The 20,686-nt window shown below is 45.6% G+C and overlaps 2 protein-coding genes across 2 annotated transcripts; both read left to right on the plus strand.

The window, feature by feature from the left end:
• The first annotated feature begins 861 nt into the window (after nucleotides 1-861).
• LOC133442594 (uncharacterized) lies at nucleotides 862-3,958 on the plus strand. The gene is made up of 2 exons (XM_061720603.1): nucleotides 862-1,606; nucleotides 1,701-3,958. Exons 1-2 carry the CDS (start codon nucleotides 862-864, stop codon nucleotides 3,956-3,958), a joined length of 3,003 nt encoding a protein of 1,000 aa, XP_061576587.1.
• Nucleotides 3,959-4,068: 110 nt separating this feature from the next.
• Nucleotides 4,069-16,406, plus strand: LOC133442595 (interferon-induced very large GTPase 1-like). The gene is given in 3 exon segments (XM_061720604.1): nucleotides 4,069-4,896; nucleotides 11,500-15,235; nucleotides 15,409-16,406. Coding segments are annotated over 3 exon segments (5,562 nt in total).
• The last annotated feature ends 4,280 nt before the right edge of the window (nucleotides 16,407-20,686 follow it).

Below are 20,686 nucleotides of genomic sequence, written 5' to 3' on the forward strand. Positions count from 1 at the left end.
TATCTTTTTCTTCTAAGAAGACCAGAGACGCGGCCGTGGTCCCCGGCGTATTGTCCATGTCCCGTGGGCTTACGCGCTCGGTAGATCCGTGCTGCCTTCCGGTCAGGGCGACCGTGGTTCCTCCAGGTGTATTGTCCATGTCCCGTGGGCTTACGCGCTCTGTTGGATCCGTGTTGTCTCCGGTTGGTTCCTCCAGGTGTATCGTCCATGTCCCGTGGGCTTACGCGCTCTGCTGGTTCCGTGCTGCCTTCCGGTCAGGGCGACCGTGATTCCACCCGGTGTATCGTTCACGCTCCGTGAGCTTACGCGCTCGGCTGGTCCGGTACTGACCTCTGGTACCCTCCGGCGTATAGTCCATGTCCCGTGGGTTTACGCGTCCGTTGGATCCGCGCCTGTTAGAGCTCCGTCTGCCTCCGGCACGTGAGGAGACGCCGAGTCCGCGTTAAGCGCCGGCTGAGTCCGTGCGGCTGAAGCGCGCGCCCCCCCCCCCCCCTGTTTTTTGTTATAAGTGTAAAAACACAGAGGCGAGAAGGCAGGAATAGGCTATCAGTGAAGCTAAGCCTGTCGGGGTACCTGAGCCGGTGTAAACAGGCAGTGACGCTCCGGGCACTGTCGGCCCCGCCCCCTGATTGCGCAATCATGGCGGCCCAGAGGGGACAAGGCTCTTGTATGAGCTGTGAGGTTCCCATGCCTCTGGAGGATGGTCACGATGAATGTATTGAGTGTTTGGGACCTCAGCACGCTTTTTTGGCCAGAGAAAGCCCACAGTCGTGCATGAATTGTTTTATTTTTTCTGCACGTACCAGAGAGGCCCGTTGTAGATTTTTCTCCGGGAAGCGGGCAGGTTCCCCTCTTTCCGGGATGCCCAAGCGGAAAGTCGGGAGGTCGGGGGCTGAAGCCACACTAGGGCAAGGGGAGTGTTCGAGACCCTGGCAGGGCACTCTGCCTCCCCCTATGCCTAAAACAGTAGGCTGGCCTTGTGTTGACCCTCCTCCCCCCCCCATTCTGGGGTTGGAGGAGGTGGGCGACGAGGTCGACGTGGAGACGGTCTTCTCTGACTACGATGACCTGTCTTGTGGGCAAAGTGGGGGCGGTGCAGAAGATGGAAGCTCTTCGACCCCACATTTCAATGAGGTTATTGGCAGGGCAGCCAGGGCTCTGGGTGTGGCCCCCCCTGACGACCTTATGGCGCCCACCTCTCGGTTTGAGGAGGTCGGGGAGGTCCGCCCCGTACCGGTACGGGTGCCCCTCCTACCGGACTTCGAGGAACTGGTGTGCGGTCAGTTTGCTTCACCAGCAGCCTCGCATAGGTGGTCCTCGTCATGTCGCAGGTTTTCGGACATGACTGACAGGGAGCGTGTCGCCTGCGGGCCGCTCCCTCAGATAGACCCGGCTCTCTCTCCTCTCATTTCTCCCTCCGGCTCCTTTCTTGGCAAAACCTCCTGTCCCAGTAGGAATTGTAGACTCATGGATGACCTGCTGGGCAAGCTGCACAGAGCTATGGCTACCCAGACCCGTCTGTCGAATACAGGGGCTATCATGTCCCTCTACCTTCGTGACCTGTCCAAGAAAGTGCAGGAGGGTCCCGGGGGTTCCGATGTTGCGGGTGAGCTTCGGACCGCTTCCTCAGTCCTCTCCTCGATCATGAAGGAGCAGGCGGTGGCTACAGGCAGGGCCTTAGCTTCCTTTTGGGTTGCTAGACGCCACTTATGGCTGTCCCAGTCTCAGCTCCAGCAAAGGGATCGGGACTGTTTGGTCAGGTTGCCAGTGGAACCTTCGGCCATGTTTGGTTCGAATGCGGCTCAGCTACTGCAGCAGGCACGGGAGAATCGCTGCACCGCACAAGAGGTGTCAGGCTTCTCCAGGCGCCCCAGGGGCTCCAGGCGGGCTAGAACAGCCGTCCGTCCTCTCGAGGCCCCGACATGGGGTACAGGGGACCTCAGGCCCCAGCTGGAGGCTTTTCGTCGGCGTGACTCCCGCCATCGGGGGAGGAGGGGGGGCTCGGCTCAGGGGTCCTCCAAGCGCCCGCCCCCCTCCTGACTATCCCAAGACCCCGGCCTGCCAGCTGCCCCTGTCGACGGTCCGCTACAGGGACGCTTGGGCGGCTTTGGGGGCGGATCCATGGGTGGTTTCCACCATGACCCATGGCTACCGCTTGCAATTTTCATGCAGACCCCCTTTGGCGAGGTTGGCCACCTTCACTACTGTGACCAACCATCAACATGCAGAGGTGATGCGGGGGGAGTTGTCCTCCCTCCTGGAAAAACACGCCATAAGGGAGGTGAAGTGCGGGGACCACCGGGCTGGGTTTTTCTCCCGCTACTTCCTGGTCCCCAAGCGGGATGGGGGACTTCGCCCGATTCTGGACCTCAGGGTGCTCAACAAACATCTGCGGCCCCTGAGGTGCAGGATGTTGACGATCCCCAGGGTGCGGCAGGCCGTTACCATGGGGGACTGGTTTGCCACTGTGGACCTCAAAGATGCGTACTTCCAGATACCCATCTGGCCGGGGCACTGGCGGTTTCTGAGGTTCGGCTTCGAGGGCAGACGGTACGAGTTTCAGGTCCTGCCTTTCGGCATATCCCTGGCTCCCCGGACGTTTACCCGATGCATGGATGCGGTCCTCGCGCCCCTGAGGCTGCAGGGGCTCCGCATCCTCAATTACCTCGACGATTGGCTGGTCTGTGCGGCCTCGGAGGAGCTCTGCCACCACCATGTGGCCCTGCTCCTGGAGCACATTCAGGCCCTGGGTCTGCGCCTGAATTACAGAAAGAGCAAGCTCCAGCCTTCTCAGGTGACGACCTTCCTGGGTACGGTTCTGGACTCCAGGAGGGCGGTTATCACGCTGACCCAGGAGAGGCAGCAGGCCTTCTCGGCCTGCCTCGGCCACTTTCAGCTGCGCTCTCGGGTCAGCTGGGGACTCTGCCTCCGTCTCATGGGCCTGATGGCAGCCATGGTGCAGGTGGTCCCTCTTGCCCTCCTGTATATGCGACCCGTCCAGCGCTGCCTGCTGGGCCTGGGCCTGTGCCCTCAGATGTCCCGCCGGATCACGGTTGTGGTTTCTCGGAGGCTCCACAGGGCCCTCTCCTGGTGGAGGGATCCGGCCAATCTGGCAAACGGGAGTGCTCTGGGACCGGTGGTGTATCGCCAACTGGTATTCACAGACGCATCCCAAATAGGCTGGGGCGCTGTCCACGAAGGCTGCGGGGTCAACAACCGCTGGAGCGGTCGCTGGATGTCCCAGCACATAAACGTCCTGGAGCTGAAGGCTGTCCTCTTGGCACTCAGAGAGTTCCTGCCAAGACTGAGGGGTCACCATGTCATTGTCAGGACCGACAGCACAGTAGCAGCGGCCTACATCAACAGACAGGGGGGTCTGGGCTCCCCTGTCCTATGCAAGCTGGCAACCACGCTGTGGCAGTGGGCTCACCCCCTCTTCTGTTCGCTCAGGGCTGTGCACGTGCCGGGACCGTTGAACACAGCAGCGGACCTCATGTCGAGAGGAGGGCCGACACCGGGGGAGTGGAGACTCCATCCTCAGGTGGTCGAGGAAATCTGGCGTCGTTTCGGCAGGGCGGACGTCGACCTGTTTGCCTCCAGGGAGTCGACGCATTGTCGCCTGTTCTTTTCCCTGAAGAACGACAATCCTCCCTTGGGGTGGGATGCGCTGGCGCACCCGTGGCCTCGGGGCCTCCTCTACGCCTTCCCTCCGTTCACTCTCCTCCAGCCTCTCCTTTACAGGATTCGGGCGGAGGGGGCGAGGGTGATTCTGGTGGCTCCTCTTTGGCCCCACATGCTGTGGTTCTCTGCAATCCCACATCTCCTGGACGGCACGCCATGGGTTCTCCCGCTTCGGCGAGACCTGCTGTCCCAGGCGAGCGGAGCCCTGTTCCACCCCTTCCCAGCGGGGCTCAGACTGGTGGCCTGGCCCCTGAGAGGGACGGGCTCCTGGCTTTAGGCTTGCCAGAGTCTGTGGTGAAGACTGTGCAAGCGGCCCGGGCGCCTTCCACTAGGGCTGCCTACTCTTACCGATGGGGGGTGTTTACCACTTGGTGTGGGGTGCACCAGATGGATCCCTATTCGGCCAACGCCCGGGGCATCCTGTCGTTTTTACAGTCTCAGTTGGAGGCTGGGAAGTCTGCTGCCACCCTACGAGGTATGGTGGCAGCTGTCAAGGCAGTTCGTGTCGGTGAGCATGCTTTGTCTCCCGATGACTGCTCCCTGATTTCCCGATTCCTTAAGGGTGCCCAGAGGCTTGCGGTTCGTAGGACTGGACCTTCTGTCCCGCCTTGGGACTTGGATACCGTCCTTGGTGCACTTCAGCATTCCCCCTTTGAGCCCCTTGGGGTTGCTGATCTGCAATGGCTCTCGTTTAAGACCGCATTTCTACTGGCGGTGACTTCTGCTAGGAGGGTGAGCGAGCTCCATGCACTGTCTGTTCACAGTGACTGCTGCAGGTTCCTGCCAGATGGCTCGGGGGTTGTCCTCCGCCCCAATCCAGCTTTTCTGCCTAAGGTTCTGTCTGAGTTTCATCTGTCCCAGACAGTCGAGCTGCGGTCACTGTCCTCTTCGGAGGTGGGACAGTCGAACGAGCGGCCCCTGCCCGTGTTATGCCCTGTCAGGGCCCTGACGGAGTACATACGGCGCACGACGGGCCATCAGGAAGACCAATCAGCTCTTTGTTTGCTTCAACTCGAGCTGTCTTGGCAGGCCCCTATCGAAGTCTCGCCTGTCCCACTGGATTGTGGACACTATTCAGAAGGCCTACGTGCTCTCGGGTGTGCCTGCCCCGTCCGGGGTTCGGGCACACTCTACACGTGGCGTGGCCACCTCATGGGCCTTGTGGCGAGGGGCCTCTCCTGCTACCATCTGTGCAGCGGCCACATGGTCATCTCGGTCCACGTTTTCACGGTTTTACCGTTTGAATGTTGCAGCCAGCCCCTCCTTTGGTGAGCGGGTGCTGGGTGTGACTCAACGGTAGCCGGCTACCTTTTGTTTGGTTTCTTTTGGTCGGTTACTTTGTTGTCTCCTTCGGTCAGCTTGGCGTCTTGCGGGCTGATCTGAGCGGCCGCTCCGTTCTTGACTTTTGTTGGTTTTTTTGGTCAGTCTTGCGACTTGCGGACTGTCCTGAGCAGCCCCTCTGCCTCTCAGGCTTGGCCTTTGCGTCTTGCGGGGCCTTGTCCTAACTGGTATGTAGTGTGGAAGAATAGGAGATGTCACTTGGTGTACTGGGCTGTGAGCCGCACCGTCTCCTCACGGGGTGTCTTAAAGAGTTCCCCGTACATATGGAATATGTAACGGAGTGGAGAGATAGTCTCGATACGATAGAGAACGTTTGGTTACTTTGTAACCTTGGTTCTCTGAGTGAGAGACTATCTCTCCAGCTCTTCAGGCCGCTCGGAGACATGTTTCGATCAAACTATCACTGATTACACGCCAGCACAGGTGCTTTATAGGTAAACCTAGGGCGTGGCCGGGCAAGCCGGTGTGTCTTAAAGAAATATCCACGTACCTTGACAGCAGGGGGATCAATCCCCGTACATATGGAATATGTAACGGAGTGGAGAGATAGTCTCTCACTCAGAGAACCAAGGTTACAAAGTAACCAAACGTTTACTTGCATCTGTAAATGAGTAGTTGGGCTTCATTTCCTGTAACTGAACTTTGGCTCATTTCACTTTCATTTCTTTGGAAATGAAAGTGAAACTTTGTTCTTCAGTATAAAAGCTGAGGCTCAATATCCCGCTGACATTAGAAGGGAGAGAGTTGTACTTGGAACAACTTCATCTTAGGATAAACTTGCCTGAACTCCGTGGTAATTCATCCGCAGCACGACAGATATTTCTCAAGGTACGTCATTCTCTAAGGGGATAATGCACGGCACGGATCTGCCCCCGCGTGTAATTTCAAATACTATCCAATAATATCCAAGGAAGGAAGAAAGAAAAGAAGGAAGGAAGGGAGAAAAGAAGGAAGGAAGGAACGAAGGAAGGAAGGGAGGAAAGAAGGAAGGAAGGAAAGAAGGAAGGAAGGGAGAAAAGAAGGAAGGAAGGGAGAAAAGAAGGAAGGAAGGGAGAAAAGAAGGAAGGAAGGGAGAAAAAAGGGAAGGAAGGGAGAAAAGAAGGAAGGAAGGGAGAAAAGAAGGAAGGAAGGGAGGAAAGAAGGAAGGAAGGGAGGAAAGAAGGAAGGAAGGAAGGAAGGAAGGGAGGGAGGAAAGAAGGAAGGAAGGAGAGAAGGGATGAAAGGAAGGAAGGGAGAAAAAAGGAAGGAAGGGATAAAAGAAGGACGGAAGGTAAAAAAGAAGGAAGGAAGGGAGAAAAGAAGGAAGGAATGGAGAAAAGAAGGAAGGAAGGGAGAAAAGAAGGAAGGAAGGGAGAAAAAAGGGAAGGAAGGGAGAAAAGAAGGAAGGAAGGAAAGAAGGATGGAAGGGAGAAAAGAAGGAATGAAGGAAAGAAGGGATTAAAGAAGGAAGGAAGGGAGAAAAAAAGGAAGGAAGGAAAGAAGGAAGGAAGGGAGAAAAGAAGGAAGGAAGGGAGGAAAGAAGGAAGGAAGGGAGGAAAGAAGGAAGGAAGGAAAGAAGGATGGAAGGGAGAAAAGAAGGAATGAAGGAAAGAAGGGATTAAAGAAGGAAGGAAGGGAGAAAAAAAGGAAGGAAGGGAGAAAGGAAGGAAGGAAGGAAGGAAGATAGAAAATAAGGAAGGAAAGGAAGGAAGAAGGAAGGAAGAGAGAAAAGAAGGAAGGAAGGGAAGGAAGAAGGAAGGAAGAGAGAAAAGAAGGAAGGAAGGAAAGGAAGAAGGAAGGAAGGGAGGAAAGAAGGAAGGAAGGGAGGAAAGAAGGGAAAAAAGAAGGAAGGAAAGAAGGGAAAAAAGAGGAATGGAGAAGGAAGGAGAGAGCAGGAGGAAGTAAAGAAGGAACAGGAGAATGAGGTCATTTTGACCCAAAGACAGTACAACTCTTAAAAAGGTCTGGGCCCCTGATTTCCTGAACTGCTGGCAACATCATCATTTACAACATCAGAGATATATGAACATAAAACATAAAACTGCTCAAGCTCTAACTCCTAGGCCTGTGCTAGACGACCTTAACTCCAATACACACTATTTAGTTATGTTTAAAATGTTAGATGTAACAGGAACGGGAAATAACGGTGTAAGGTTTATTGACAATAAGCATTGATACAACAAAGAAATAATCTACCAAACACAAATTTCCTCACTTTTTGTGCCTTTTTATTTGTAATATAATTGATATAGTTGCTGTAATATTACATAATTTACATTGTTTTATGTTACCTTTCTGTGAAGATGAAGATGAAGTAGTTTATTAGGTCGATCAGTTTCCATTTCATTTCCTTTGTAGGAAAGAAATAATAAAAAAAGAAGTAAGGAATAAACCGACCAAAAGGTGTAGCTGAAGCCTAAGCTTATTGTGCCTACCGTTTTTAACTTAGTTTACTTCATAGTACTACTACTGTACTAATAACTAGGACAAACAATCTACAACAAAAAAAACAGCAAAGTAAACACACATGCAAAACAAGAAGGAAGACAAATGTAAATATGACAGAAAAATCAAGTAAAAAACAATCAGAAGACGGATCTCAGAAAAACAACTAACAGAGAAAGTAAATAATCAATGCTTAGAGGAAACAAAAAACAATCTGTGAAAACAAAAGGAAACCAAAGACCAATCATTACATTTTTTGGTATATAAATATTATTATTACAACAACAATATCGTTTTGTATCACACTAATGTCCTGTATCTTTCGATTATATTGGATTTATACATCGTTTTAATTTTATTTATTGAACTACAGTTTTTTTATTCATTATTTCTTTGTGTTTTTTGTATCTGTGGAACAGGTTTGATCCATCTGGACCAAATGTGCCGGCATAACTGAGACTGTGACTTTAACAATGGATAACTCAGAGGGGGAAGAGGTAAAATAAAGGCACAACACATAAACTAGGGCTGGGCGATATGGACCGAAAGTCATATCTCGATATTTTCTAGCTGAATGTTGATACTCGATATATATCGATATTTTTTCTGTGCCATAATTGGGGTTTCCCCCAAAGCATTATAGCATAGCATCTCTGTTAGCATCTCTGTTAGCTTCTCTGTTAGCTTCATTTTTTTCTGAGGCAAACCCTTAAAAAAACAGTCAGTTTTAATACAAAGCCTCGTGCCAAATGTCACACAGGTTCCTTTATTAACAGAGGTCTGCACAATATCAACATGTATAAAACAAATGAAATACAAATAAACTGCCTGCATATATAGAATAAAAATGCTTCTTGAATAAAATAAAACAAATATCCCTTTCCTGCATAACAATTAAATTAAAATACACTGTGCAATTAATACAATGTAGACAGTTCCACTGAGGTTGACAGTTGTGCAAATAACAAAACATTTGTGCAAATCTCAAATAAAACATTCAAGTCAATTTGTCACAAAATAAGCAATATCAAAATCATTAAAAAAAAAAAAATATATATATATTTTTTTAAATCGATATAAACGATATTGTCTCGTACCATATCGCGTTTGAAAATATATCGATATATATTAAAATCTCGATATATCGCCCAGCCCTAACATGAACAGTATATATTTTTATCTTGATTAATTTAACGAGAGTCAAACTTTTTCTACATTCATCAAGGATTTCTTTGATGCACCGGATTCCCTCCTTGAGCCTCTCAGTGATGAAGGAGACTCCTCTGCCTCGCTGCAGGCTGACCGTAAGCATGACTGATGGAAGATAAGGACACGTTTCAGAAAGTTTTACAACTAAAAGCATCCTGTAATCTGAACACAGAGTATTGTTTTCTCCTCTGACAGATGTTCCTCCTCCAGAAGTAACAGTCCTGCATGTTGGCAGAGAGACAGTTTCTCTACAGTTTGAAAACATCTCTTCCTCTGTTAGATACAATAGTGCAGAAGATAACCAAAACAATCGTTCAGTTTGTGATACAAGCAGGAAATTTGGTACACACATAGCCAATAGGCATTCCAAAAATAATTGGACGTGGAGCCATAGTGAATTTTCAACATGGCGCCCATGGCAGCCATTTTTCAAAATGGACGCCACAAACAACTCTTTTTATATGACTTGGGGACATAATATGATATTTTAGACATATTTTCCACATATAGTACTTGGTAGATGTCTCTTGGATAATTGAAATGTTGTCATTTAATATTCAAGATGGCCACCATTTTTTAAAGATGGCAGCCATCATTTGTGTGAGTGTCTGATATGGATGATCTTGGTGTCTAATCAGTCATTATTGATGATGCAGAAATCACATTTGAAACATTGGAATTGGCCAGAAGCTTCCTTCTACCTCAAAACTGAACATGACAACTGTTTCTTTCATGATAACAGCCATATTAGCCAAAATAAAATATATACCGTCATTTCATGAAAATAGATCTATTATACATAAAAACAAACTTTGAACTAATAAACCAAAAAAGATCCTCATATCTGCAAGAACTGAACCATCCAATGAATGGATCAGTAATAGAGTGGATGTTGAAGCTCAGCCAGGGCAAACTGGCAACTCATTTCAACTAATCACTCATTAGAAAACACTTATTTCTGGCGGCCATTTTGAAAAATGGCTGCCATGGGCGCCATGTTGAAAATTCACGATGGCTCCACGTCCATATCTTTTGGGGAAACCTTTGGCTATTTGTACCAAATTTCATGCTTGTATCACAAACTGAACGATTCCTATACATTTTTTTAGCTAAACAGCTGGACTACTAAGTCCAAAAACTGGTCAGTTACATTTAACAGATTGGTGTTGGAATTCTTCTGTTCAGGTGTAAATGGACTGTCAGGGCTCAAAGCTGAGTGTTTTCCTGTTTGTTTGACGTGCTGCATGAACATTTTCTATGATAGATAGTTTCACGTTCTCAGGAAGGATCTTGAGAGTTCTGCCAAAGCTCCACTCCCTGTTGATGTTTCTTAAACTAAACTAAAGACCAAATAGTTTATTATTTTAAGTGATACTTGTCATACGTATAAAGTTACATGATATTAATATTGGTTTAGATGATTTAGATGACCTTTAATGCTCTAAATTATTCTGACAAGTACCCTGCAAGTGAAGTTTCATTTCCACATTCAATTTTTAAATGGATGATGTTGACAGTGAACAACAACAATATGTCTTTTTAAATCATTTATGACTTTACAAAATATTACAATTGTAGCTGTTTGGGGCTCCGTTAGTTCTTAAGACCCGGTGATTTAGTCTGTAAATATTTGCCAGTATCTCAGATTTACTGACAAAGTTTTAGATTTAGTTTTAATTTCTCAACCATTCTCTCATTTTCTCTTCAAGATAACTTTCATTAGCCAGTCACATCTGTCAAAATCTCGATTTGGACACTTCCTAAAATTAAACAAACGTAACTTTAAATGAACTCTAAATTGATCGTTTAACATGAAGAAAAGTCGTTTCTACTCCTTTAGTTATACCTACATGGTCTGCATTTATATATCACTTGTTTTATCTAATGTATCTAATCCCCCCTGGAATTCAGTCAGAGTTTAACCACAAAACATTTAAAAAACTGAATCAGCACCATGCTGTCAAATGAATGACAAAATCAATAACTTTGCTTTGATATTAAGTCAGTCAACGCTTCAATTAAACGATATTTGTCAGAATGAATGATGATGCCATTTGGATTTTTAGTTCTTTCAAGCAACCAGTGTCTTGTTTTCCGGGCAGATGTTGTAGCCATCATCAAATATTCAACCATATTAACATGTTCCTGTTTAGAGTCACAGGAATCTGCTGGAGCATATATTAGCTTTGTTCAGGCTGAAAGTAGAAATGCCATCTTAAACAGGTCACTATGGGAACCTTTAGCCCAAAATAACACAGTTTATGCTTTGATCAAATCAACTAAGAAGAATCATAATCAATAATACAGGTGAGTACAGCAGAAAATATAACTGATTCATCATTATCACTCGCTTTAATCATGTTCAGAGTTTCTGGGTCTGCAGGATCAGATCCAGCAACCAGGCAAGAGGAGCAGCATCAAGCCAGACAGTGATACAGTTAATAACGTCATAAAAGAAAAAAAGATTTGATCAGTGGAGTTAAAACATCAAGTATTTTAATAACTGACTTTGTCAGAAAGAGTTGAAAGTTGGAAGCTTTGGGAACTACCGTAAAGCTGCAGCACAGAGAAGATTGTATTGGCTATAATTGTTTATTTATTTATTCATTGTGAGCGCACATGGTACCTGGAGCAGAAATCTGGGTCTTAGTAACCCAATTGATGATAATCAATGCAGTCCTCACCATCCCTGTTCCCATATTCTGTTTGTTGAGAACCAGCTCTCCTGGCTTTGTTGAATTTATGGAACTTGGTTCATGGGTTCAGATAATCAACAGTTGTGTTTAATATTTATCGGGTAGCTGCTTGATTTTAAACACTAAGCTCCTCTTGTAACTGCGGCAGTTTAAGGGCACAAGGCAATTATTATATATTGTTTGTATCTCCACAGAGACCGACCTGGAGAGCCTGCTGGAGGATCTGGGGTTGACACCGTACTACAGAGAGAAACTAACACACACCAAGATCCTGGAGATTGATGAGAAGACCATCACTGATGTTCCTGTCAAGAGTAAATCAGATCTCCCATGGTATTTTCTAAAGAAACTGAAGATGGTTAATGTAACAGCTAGAAATATGAAGGGTTCATCAGCTTGTGAGTTGAACTGTGATGATTCACCAGGGACTGAGTTAGATTTCACTGATCTACTTGAGACTCCAAACAAAGGTGACACACTAAACCCTCTCGACATAATCACTGCTCTCTTTCTTGGTTCAGATGCTTTTGTACAACAAGAAATGGCAGTAAAAATGTCGATGTGTCAGTTCTCTGTGCCTCTACTGCTTCCCAGCTGTGATACAGAACAGTGTACGCTCATGCTGTGGGCCATTAGAGACATTGTCAAGAAGTACAGACCTTCAGCTCTTTCACAATCCAAGGGTTTCATTGAAGAGAGAATAGTTGATTCACAAGTTCCAATTATCTCTTTTGTGAGACTGGGTAAATGCTCCTTGTCAAAGTCAAAGATCCTCAACAAGCTTCTCAGCCATTCTCAGCAGTACCACGACACCTTTGTTCACCACAACATGGAGGGTGGTGACAGTCCAAAAAGAATATCCAACGAACTGACAGAAATCACCTGGTACCTTCCTGGTGGGAACACAGACATCGATCTTTTCAATAAACCAGTGGCTGTTGCTAATCTTCATGGGGACATTACTTCATTTGAAACACAATACTCTTTTCTGGGTCAGACATCTGCAGCAATTTTTGTGTTCTTTGACCATTTGGACTCTGAGTGCAAAATTCTCACAAACCAGAACCAGAAAGCCCAGATCTTCTTGGTGGGAAACAGTGAGAGCAAGAACTTCAAGTTAGAATCACTGAAAAAAGTTGCAACTGCTTTAAACTTGACTGCAAGCAATTGCATTTTAAAGAAAAAGCAGCAAAACATTGCAGATTTTATCAAACATTTGAGGAAAACAGTCAGTGATGTAGTGGAGAACCCACAGATGAAGATGCCAATAGCAAATATGGCTGACATTGCTCATGAACTGGGAATTCTGGTTGATGAAGACTCTCCAGAGTGCCAGGCTGGAAAGAAAAACGCAGATGCCATCACTGATGAAATTCAAGACCTTCTTCAGTACAAAGATGAACAACTTCCCCTGCAAGGCCAAATATGGAAAGAACTGACTCACTTAGAAAAAGAGGAATTTCGCCTTCAAAAACTTGGATCTGAGAACATAGAAATGTACAAAAGTCAACTTCAGGAGCAGAGGAAGGAACTTCGGAAAAAGCAGAATTCTTATGATATGTCCCCAGCAATGATTTGCTTCATCAATGCAATATCCAGCCCAGGAATAGAAAGCTGTTATTTCCTGAAATGGATGCGAATGAACCTTGATAACATCTCTTGTTTAAAACTCTCCGCACTAAGGGAGAGGTACAAAGAAAAGTGCAGAGATTCTGCAAACAAACAGGAGGTGAAAGGAATTGACAGACAACTTTCCAACAGCTCTCTGGGGACTGAACATTTCTTCCGTGAAATGGGTCAGATCTATGAAGCTTCCCTCTCACTTCCAGAAACACACCCATCACGTCAACAATTTCAACATCTGCCCAAACTCTGTGCACAGTTGCTGCTTGATGGATTTCCTCTTGAACTTGTTGACGGAGATACATCCAACATACCTCTGAGATGGGTGAGCGAGGTTCTCACTCAGCTGAATCACTTGGTGTCTCCAAAGAACAAAATACTGGTAGTTACAGTTCTTGGAGTTCAGAGCACTGGAAAGTCCACTCTCCTGAACACCATGTTTGGAGTGCAGTTTGCAGTCAGCAGTGGTCGATGTACTCGGGGTGCCTTCATGCTGCTCATCACACTCAATGAAGACATCAAAAGAGAATTTGGCTGTGACTTCATGGTGATCATTGACACCAAGGGTTTAAAGTCACCAGAACTTGCTCAGCTGGACAACAGCTATGAGCATGACAATGAGCTTGCAACATTTGTGGTGGGGCTGAGTGATATCACCATTATCAATATTGCAATGGAGAATTCAACTGAAATGAAGGACATTCTGCAAATAGTGGTTCATGCTTTCCTCAGAATGAAGGAGGTGGGCAAAAAACCAAAATGTCAGTTTGTTCATCAAAATGTTTCTGATGTTTCTGCTCATGAGAAGAACCTACGAGACAGGAAACTGCTCCTGGAACAGTTAAATGAGATGACCCAAGCAGCAGCCAAAATGGAAAAGAGAGAGGAGAACAAAAGCTTCACTGATGTGATGGAGTACAACCCAGACACTGGGAACTGCTACGTTCCTGGACTCTGGAATGGAAACCCACCAATGGCACCAGTCAATGTGGGATACAGCCAGACTTTATACGAACTCAAGAAGAACATCATCCAACAACTGGGAGAGTGTGTATCATCTGCTAATGATTTGTTGGAGTTTAAAGCGTGGATGACCAGTCTGTGGAATGCTGTGAAGCACGAAAACTTCATCTTCAGCTTCAGGAACAGCCTTGTAGCTGACGCATACATGAAGCTCTGCACAGAGTTCAACAGATGGGAGTGGGAGTTCAAGAAAGCAATGTACAGTTGGGTTACCAATGCAGAAACAAAGATTTCTAACTTTGGTACAGTTGCTGCAAAGTCTCAAATATCTGATATGGAAGTATTCCTTACTCAGTTAAAATGGGAAGCAGACACAGAGCTGTCTAAATGGGAGAAGAAACTCCTTGACAATCTAGAGGAATACTTCAAGCAGAGAGATGGACATGTCTATCTGGTTGCAGGATACAAAGAGGAATTTAAAAACAGTGCAAAAAACATTCGTCGAGAATTGGAAAATTCTGTCGTAAATCAGCTCACAGCAGCAGCTGATATCAAACGGGGAATGAAAGAAGTCGACAAAATAAAGGAGAATCATACAAAAGAAATAGAAAAAGCAGTGAGCGGATTAATTGCTGACTGTCGCACAGAAAATGTGCAAATGACAGACAGAGAGTTAAACAAAGAGTTTGATAAGATGTGGAGAACAACACTGAGGAAGATGTCTTTCTCTGAACTAAAACGCACAGATGTCTTCACAGAAGTGAGCCACTATCTGAGAGAAAATGTTTCACACAAGGGGAGTCATGCATGTGAACTCCTGAGTAAAAAACCTCTCCAAGAGTGTGGGTTCGCAGCTTTCATATACCAACCTGAAGGATTTTTAAAAGACATGAAACACAGATTCAGGGGTTGGTTGAATCTTCAAGATCGTGTAAAAGCCAGACAAAAAGTGGCTGACAACATAATAGCTGCTTGCCAAGACTCTGTAACAGACAAAACGAAAAGAAAAACCAACTACCACAACACTAACATCCAGGAGATCCTTCGCATCATTGATGATATCCTGAACAATGCTGATGTTAAGACAGGCATTGAGTTTGAAGTTTCTCTAAAGCAGCACATCTGTGCTGTTGCAGCCAGAAACTTTCAGAGAATGCAAGAAGACTTCATACAAGCAAATGAGCCCAAGATCCTTCTGGATAAAAACAAGGAAAAGTTCTGTGCAGATTTCAAAGATGTTTTCCACCAACGAGACCAGTGCCAGAAGAAGGCTGAAGAGTTCACAGTTATAGTGTATTGTCATTTCCACTCTGCATCAGTTTCAAGTGTTATGTCCTGTCATATCTTGTCATGTCTCATTTTTATGTTTTATGCAACTGTGTGGATGTGAACAGGTCACACTTGAAAATGAGTCTTCGGACTCAAGTGTTTTATCTGTATAAATAAAGGATAAATAAATAAAAAAAAACAGAACAATGTCTGAAACCTGCTGCTGAAGACTTTGTCTACCGTTCTCTGGGTCCAAATATCACTGAAGAAATGATGAAAAGTAAAGCGTTCAGCACCAGAACCTCCTTCCAGGGTTCAATTCTGCTGGATTTGCTGTCAAAGGAAGACTTCAACAGCTATCTGAGCTGCATTAGCAATTATGAGGATTATGTAAAAACATGGATACTTGAACAAATAAAGGAGCACTTCTCAGGTGCATCTAAGACATCTGGGTATGAGGAAGAACATCTCAAATCTAGTATCAAAAATATAAAGGACGCCATGGAAAAGGCCAAATCAGAGAAGATTGCTGACCTGAAGACATTTGTTAATCGCATCTGCAAAGAACTCAGTGATAAACTGGTCATTTCCCAGGATGCTCTTGGTGCCTTCATGATCCTGAACAACGCTGACCGGGAGCAGTTTGCTGATTGGTTAACTGAGTCTGTGGAGAAGATGGAAGAAACTCTTAAGAAGAAGTTTAAAGACACAACCTTTGAGAGAAAACTAGAACATCTCCGTGTGAATCCTCAGACTGAGCTTTTCACCAGAGTGGTTGGTTGTGGGAAACAGTGTCCGTTCTGTAAAGTTCCCTGTGAAGCAGGAGGAGGCAAACATGAAGATCACTTTGCTTCCCTGCATCGACCACAAGGTCTGGGTAACTACAGGTGGGACAGTTCAACAAAACTTGTAACTGACATTTGCACATCTCTTGTGATCAGTGACAACAACTTTCGCTGCAGCGCCACCAACAATGAATATCATCCTTACAAGTCTTACTGGGAAATCTTCCCAGACTGGCACATCCCTCCTGATGGGAGTCTTGAGGCATCAGATTTCTGGAAATATGTGATGAACAAGTACAACAGGGACTTTGCTGAAGCATATAATGCAAAGCCAGCTGACATTCCTGAAACTTGGAAGAAAATTACAAAAAAACAGGCAGAAACAAGCCTAAAAAACTCATTTAACATCTGCTGAGACTGATCATATTCAACCCATCACTTTATTTGATGGTGAAAGTGAACCTTCCACTCTGAATGCTGTGTCTTTTTTAATGTTCTTAAAGTTTCTTTATTAACAACTTCAAGTTTGGTAACACATATAGATAGGAAATCAAAAAGGTTTAGAAATATTGATATGGAAAAACTGATCGATGTGGTTTACTTTTATCTGCATTTGCTTATAACAATAAAAATTCACCTGATTTACTTTTTTGCGCAACTATTTCTTGTCATTAAATAATTTCTTACATTCTTATAATATTTACCAAATAGAAGTAAAGATTTTCTTTAGTTTGCAAATATTGAATGACAAGTTTTATTTTTACTTTTTTTGTTAAAAACATTGTCATGGGATTCAATTCAATTCAATTTTATTTGTATAGCGTCTAATACAACAGATGTTGTCTATAGGCGCTTTCCAGAGACCCAGAACATGAACATAAGCCGTTTGGGCTTTATACGCAAGTAATAAAATTTTAAATTGGATTCTGAATTTTACGGGTAGCCAATGGAGCGATGCTAACACTGGAGAGACGACAAATGCTGATCAAAAACAACACCAAGTTTCTCACAATTGCACTGGAAACCCTCGCAACACCATCTAATCCCTTCCTAAGATGCTCTGGACCAAGAATGATAAAATCTGTTTTATCTGAATTTAGAAGCAAGAAATTTCTGGACATCCAGTCCTTGATGTCCCTAAGACATGCCTGAAGTTTAACTAACGGTTCTGTCTCATCCGGCTTCATAGACAAATAGAGATGTGTATCATCAGCATAGCAATGAAAGTGTATGCCGTGATTCTGGATTATACTTCCCAATGGCTGCATGTATAAACTGAACAAGATTGGCCCTAGCACTGAACCCTGCGGAACACCATAACAGACCCTTGACTGTTCTGAAGAAACCTCATGTACATGAACAAACTGGAACCTGTCAGATAGATATGATTTAAATCAACGTAGAGCTGTCCCTTTAATCCCAACAACATGCTCTAACCTGTGCAGTAAAATGCCATGATCTATAGTGTCGAAAGCAGCACTGAGGTCCAGTAGAACCAGTATGGAAACTAATTCCTTATCTGAGGCCATAAGGAGGTCATTCGTGACTCGAACCAGTGCTGTCTCTGTGCTATGATGCATTCTGAACCCTGACTGAAAGACTTCAAACAGATCATTTCTAGACAAATAGTCACATAACTGGCTTGAAACTGCCTTTTTCAGAATTTTAGATACAAATGGAAGGTTAGAAATTGGTCTATAATTAGCTAAGGTGTCTGGGTCAAGAGAAGGTTTTTTAAGTAAAGGTTTAATTACTGCAACTTTGAAAACCTGTGGTACATATCCTAAGTTTAGGGATAGGTTGATTTGGTCCAGTATTGTTGCACCAATAAGAGAAAAAAACATTTTTGAATAGTCGACTCTTCACCCGAGTGTCCAAGACATACGGCCGGAGGTCAGATGACACGACTACAAAGTCGATCATTGACCTCCGGCCTAGGGTGTCCTGGTGCCACGTGCACTGATGGACACCCTTATGCTCGAACATGGTGTTCGTTATGGACAGACTGTGGCTAGCACAGAAGTCCAATAAAAAAACACCCGAACCGTATCGTGAACATCTGATTGGTCAATATTTGATAGTTCCCCAAAAGGCACCAAATTTGGCATGCAAGCCAGGCCTGGCGATAAATTTGATATTTCATGGTTTGCATTAATGGGCGTGGCAAAATGGCTCAACAGCGCCCCCCGGAAAACTTTGTGCCTCAAGCCCCACAATATGGTTTGACGTACATGCACAAAAATCGATACACACCTGCATGATGGCACAACTTAAAGAAAAGTCTCTTGGAGCCATGGCCGAAACCGAACAGGAAGTCGGCCATTTTGAAATCTGATTGGTCCATATTTGATAGTTCTCCAAAAGGCACCAAATTTGGCATGCAAGCCAGGCCTGGCGATAAATTTGATATTTCATGGTTTGCATTAATGGGCGTGGCCTAACGGCTCAACAGCGCCCCCTAGAATACTTTTCTCTGCCATAACTTTTGAATGGTTTGACATAGGAAGTAGTGGGTGGTGTCATGGGACTCTGTAATGAGTCCTTAAGCTTCGTTGGCCTTAATTAGCCCCGCCCCTTCTTCTGATTGGTTGTCCCGATTTTCTGCTATAACTTTGGAATGGTTTGACATAGGAAGTCGTGGGTGGTGTCATGGGACTCTGTAATGAGTCCTTAAGCTTCGTTGGCCTTAATTAGCCCCGCCCCTTCTTCTGATTGGTTGTCCCGATTTTCTGCTATAACTTTGGAATGGTTTGACTGCAGGCTGGCCCCCCCAGACCAATGGTGGACCAGGGGAGGGTTCCCTTCCCCCTAGATATTCAACAGAGAATGCACAGAGGATGGACGGAGAATGGACGGAGAATGGGCAGAGAATGGACTGAGGAGGATGGACTTATGGACAGAGGCCCACGGGGGCCCAGGTGGTTGGGGAGCGCCCGGTGGACTCGGACCGGACCGGGGATCCCTGTTGTCGTGGGCCTGACATTTTAAGTGACATTTTCCCCACCCTTGATTTTATAACAGTCTTTGCGCAATAAATGTTTGTTGCTGCACCCCTGTTTTGTTTGTGGGTTACTAAGCACTGCTCACCCTCGAAGAACGGAACTAAAGTATTTCCTGGGGGACTTTGGTTCTTGTAGTATCAAACCGCTAAGAACCACCCCTTTGACATGTTGTTAGCAGGATGTCCAAGTAATTTGCTGAATAGGCTCCAGCTGATCCAGAATGCAGCAGCACGAGTATTGACAGGAATCAGCAGGAGAGACCACGTCTCTCCAGTGTTAGCGTCGCTCCATTGGCTACCTGTAAAATTCAGAATCCAATTTAAAATTTTATTACTTGCATATAAAGCCCAAAACGGCTTAGCTCCGCATTATTTACAAGATTTGATAGTGCCTTATGTTCCTGGCAGAGCTCTCCGCTCCCAGAGTGCAGGTTTACTCGTAGTTCCTAGAGTATCTAAATGTAGATTTGGAGGGCGGGCGTTCTGCTATCAGGCACCATTACTTTGGAACCAACTTCCAATCTGGGTTAAGGAGGCTGACACCACCTCCACCTTTAAAACTAAACTTAAAACCTTTCTGTTTAGTAAAGCCTATAGTTAGTGTTTAGTAAACCTCTAGCTGGTGTTGGTAAATCTCTAGGTAGTGTAAACTCTAGTGTGTTAGAATCAGTAGTTATAGTTGCAGCTATAGAACAAAACTATAATAGTTAGTCTCAAATATAGCTTTGCGGTAGATATGCTGCTATAGGCTTATGCTGCAGGGGGGCACCGACATGATCCGCTGGGCGGTGCCTCTCACCCTTCTTCTCCTCTCCTTTTCCCTTCCTCTCTTCTCCATTACCATTTTTATTTATTATAAATATCTCATAGCTATCATTTTTGTCCATCGTTCCTGTAGTTTCTTGTGCCGGCCCCCCTTTTTCTCTTTTGTGCATGTTTGCAGGCCGGAGCCTCGGGAGCTGCGTTCTGGCCTGCGGTCCCGGTCCCCCCCCCATCCCCGGTCATCCCATTGCTGCTTCCACCTGCCTACGTGGATGTCTGCTGTGTGCTGCTGACGTGCCCCCCCCTCTGATCATCCTGTTGCTGCTTCCGCCTGCCTGCGCCCCCCCCCCACCTCTGGTCATCCCACTGCTGCTTCCACATGACTGCTGTGTGCTGCTGACATCCCCGACTCCCCCAGTCTGGCCTCCGGCAGGAGGGTCCCCCCTTTATGAGCCTGGTCCTGCTCAAGGTTTTTTCCCTCCTAAAGGGGAGTTTTTCCTTGCCACTGTTTGGCTTAAGGTTTTTCTCCCACTATGGGAGCTTTTACCTGCCATTGTTTATGTAATAATTGCTCAGGGGTTTATGTTTATGTTCATGTTCTGGATCTCTGGAAAGCGTCTAGAGACAAGATCTGTTGTATTAGACGCTATATAATAAAATTGAATTGAATTGAATTGAACTACGCCTGGCCACCTCCTTCTCCGACCTCAGCCACCTGAGGTGGGCTGAAAACCAGGGCTTGTCATTATTGAAGGTCTTTCTGGAGCGGAGGGGAACGCACATCTCTTCGCCAAGGCTGATGAATGATGTCACAATGTCCGTGTATTCATCCAAGTGTCATCCATCCTGGACACTCTCATCATCACCAGCTGTAGAGGGAAGAAGAAAGAAGATAGGAGATAAAGGAGTGTTTGCAGATATCCCTCCATCAG

This window comes from Cololabis saira, chromosome 4 (genome assembly GCF_033807715.1).
Source record: "Cololabis saira isolate AMF1-May2022 chromosome 4, fColSai1.1, whole genome shotgun sequence".
Taxonomy (NCBI): domain Eukaryota; kingdom Metazoa; phylum Chordata; class Actinopteri; order Beloniformes; family Belonidae; genus Cololabis; species Cololabis saira.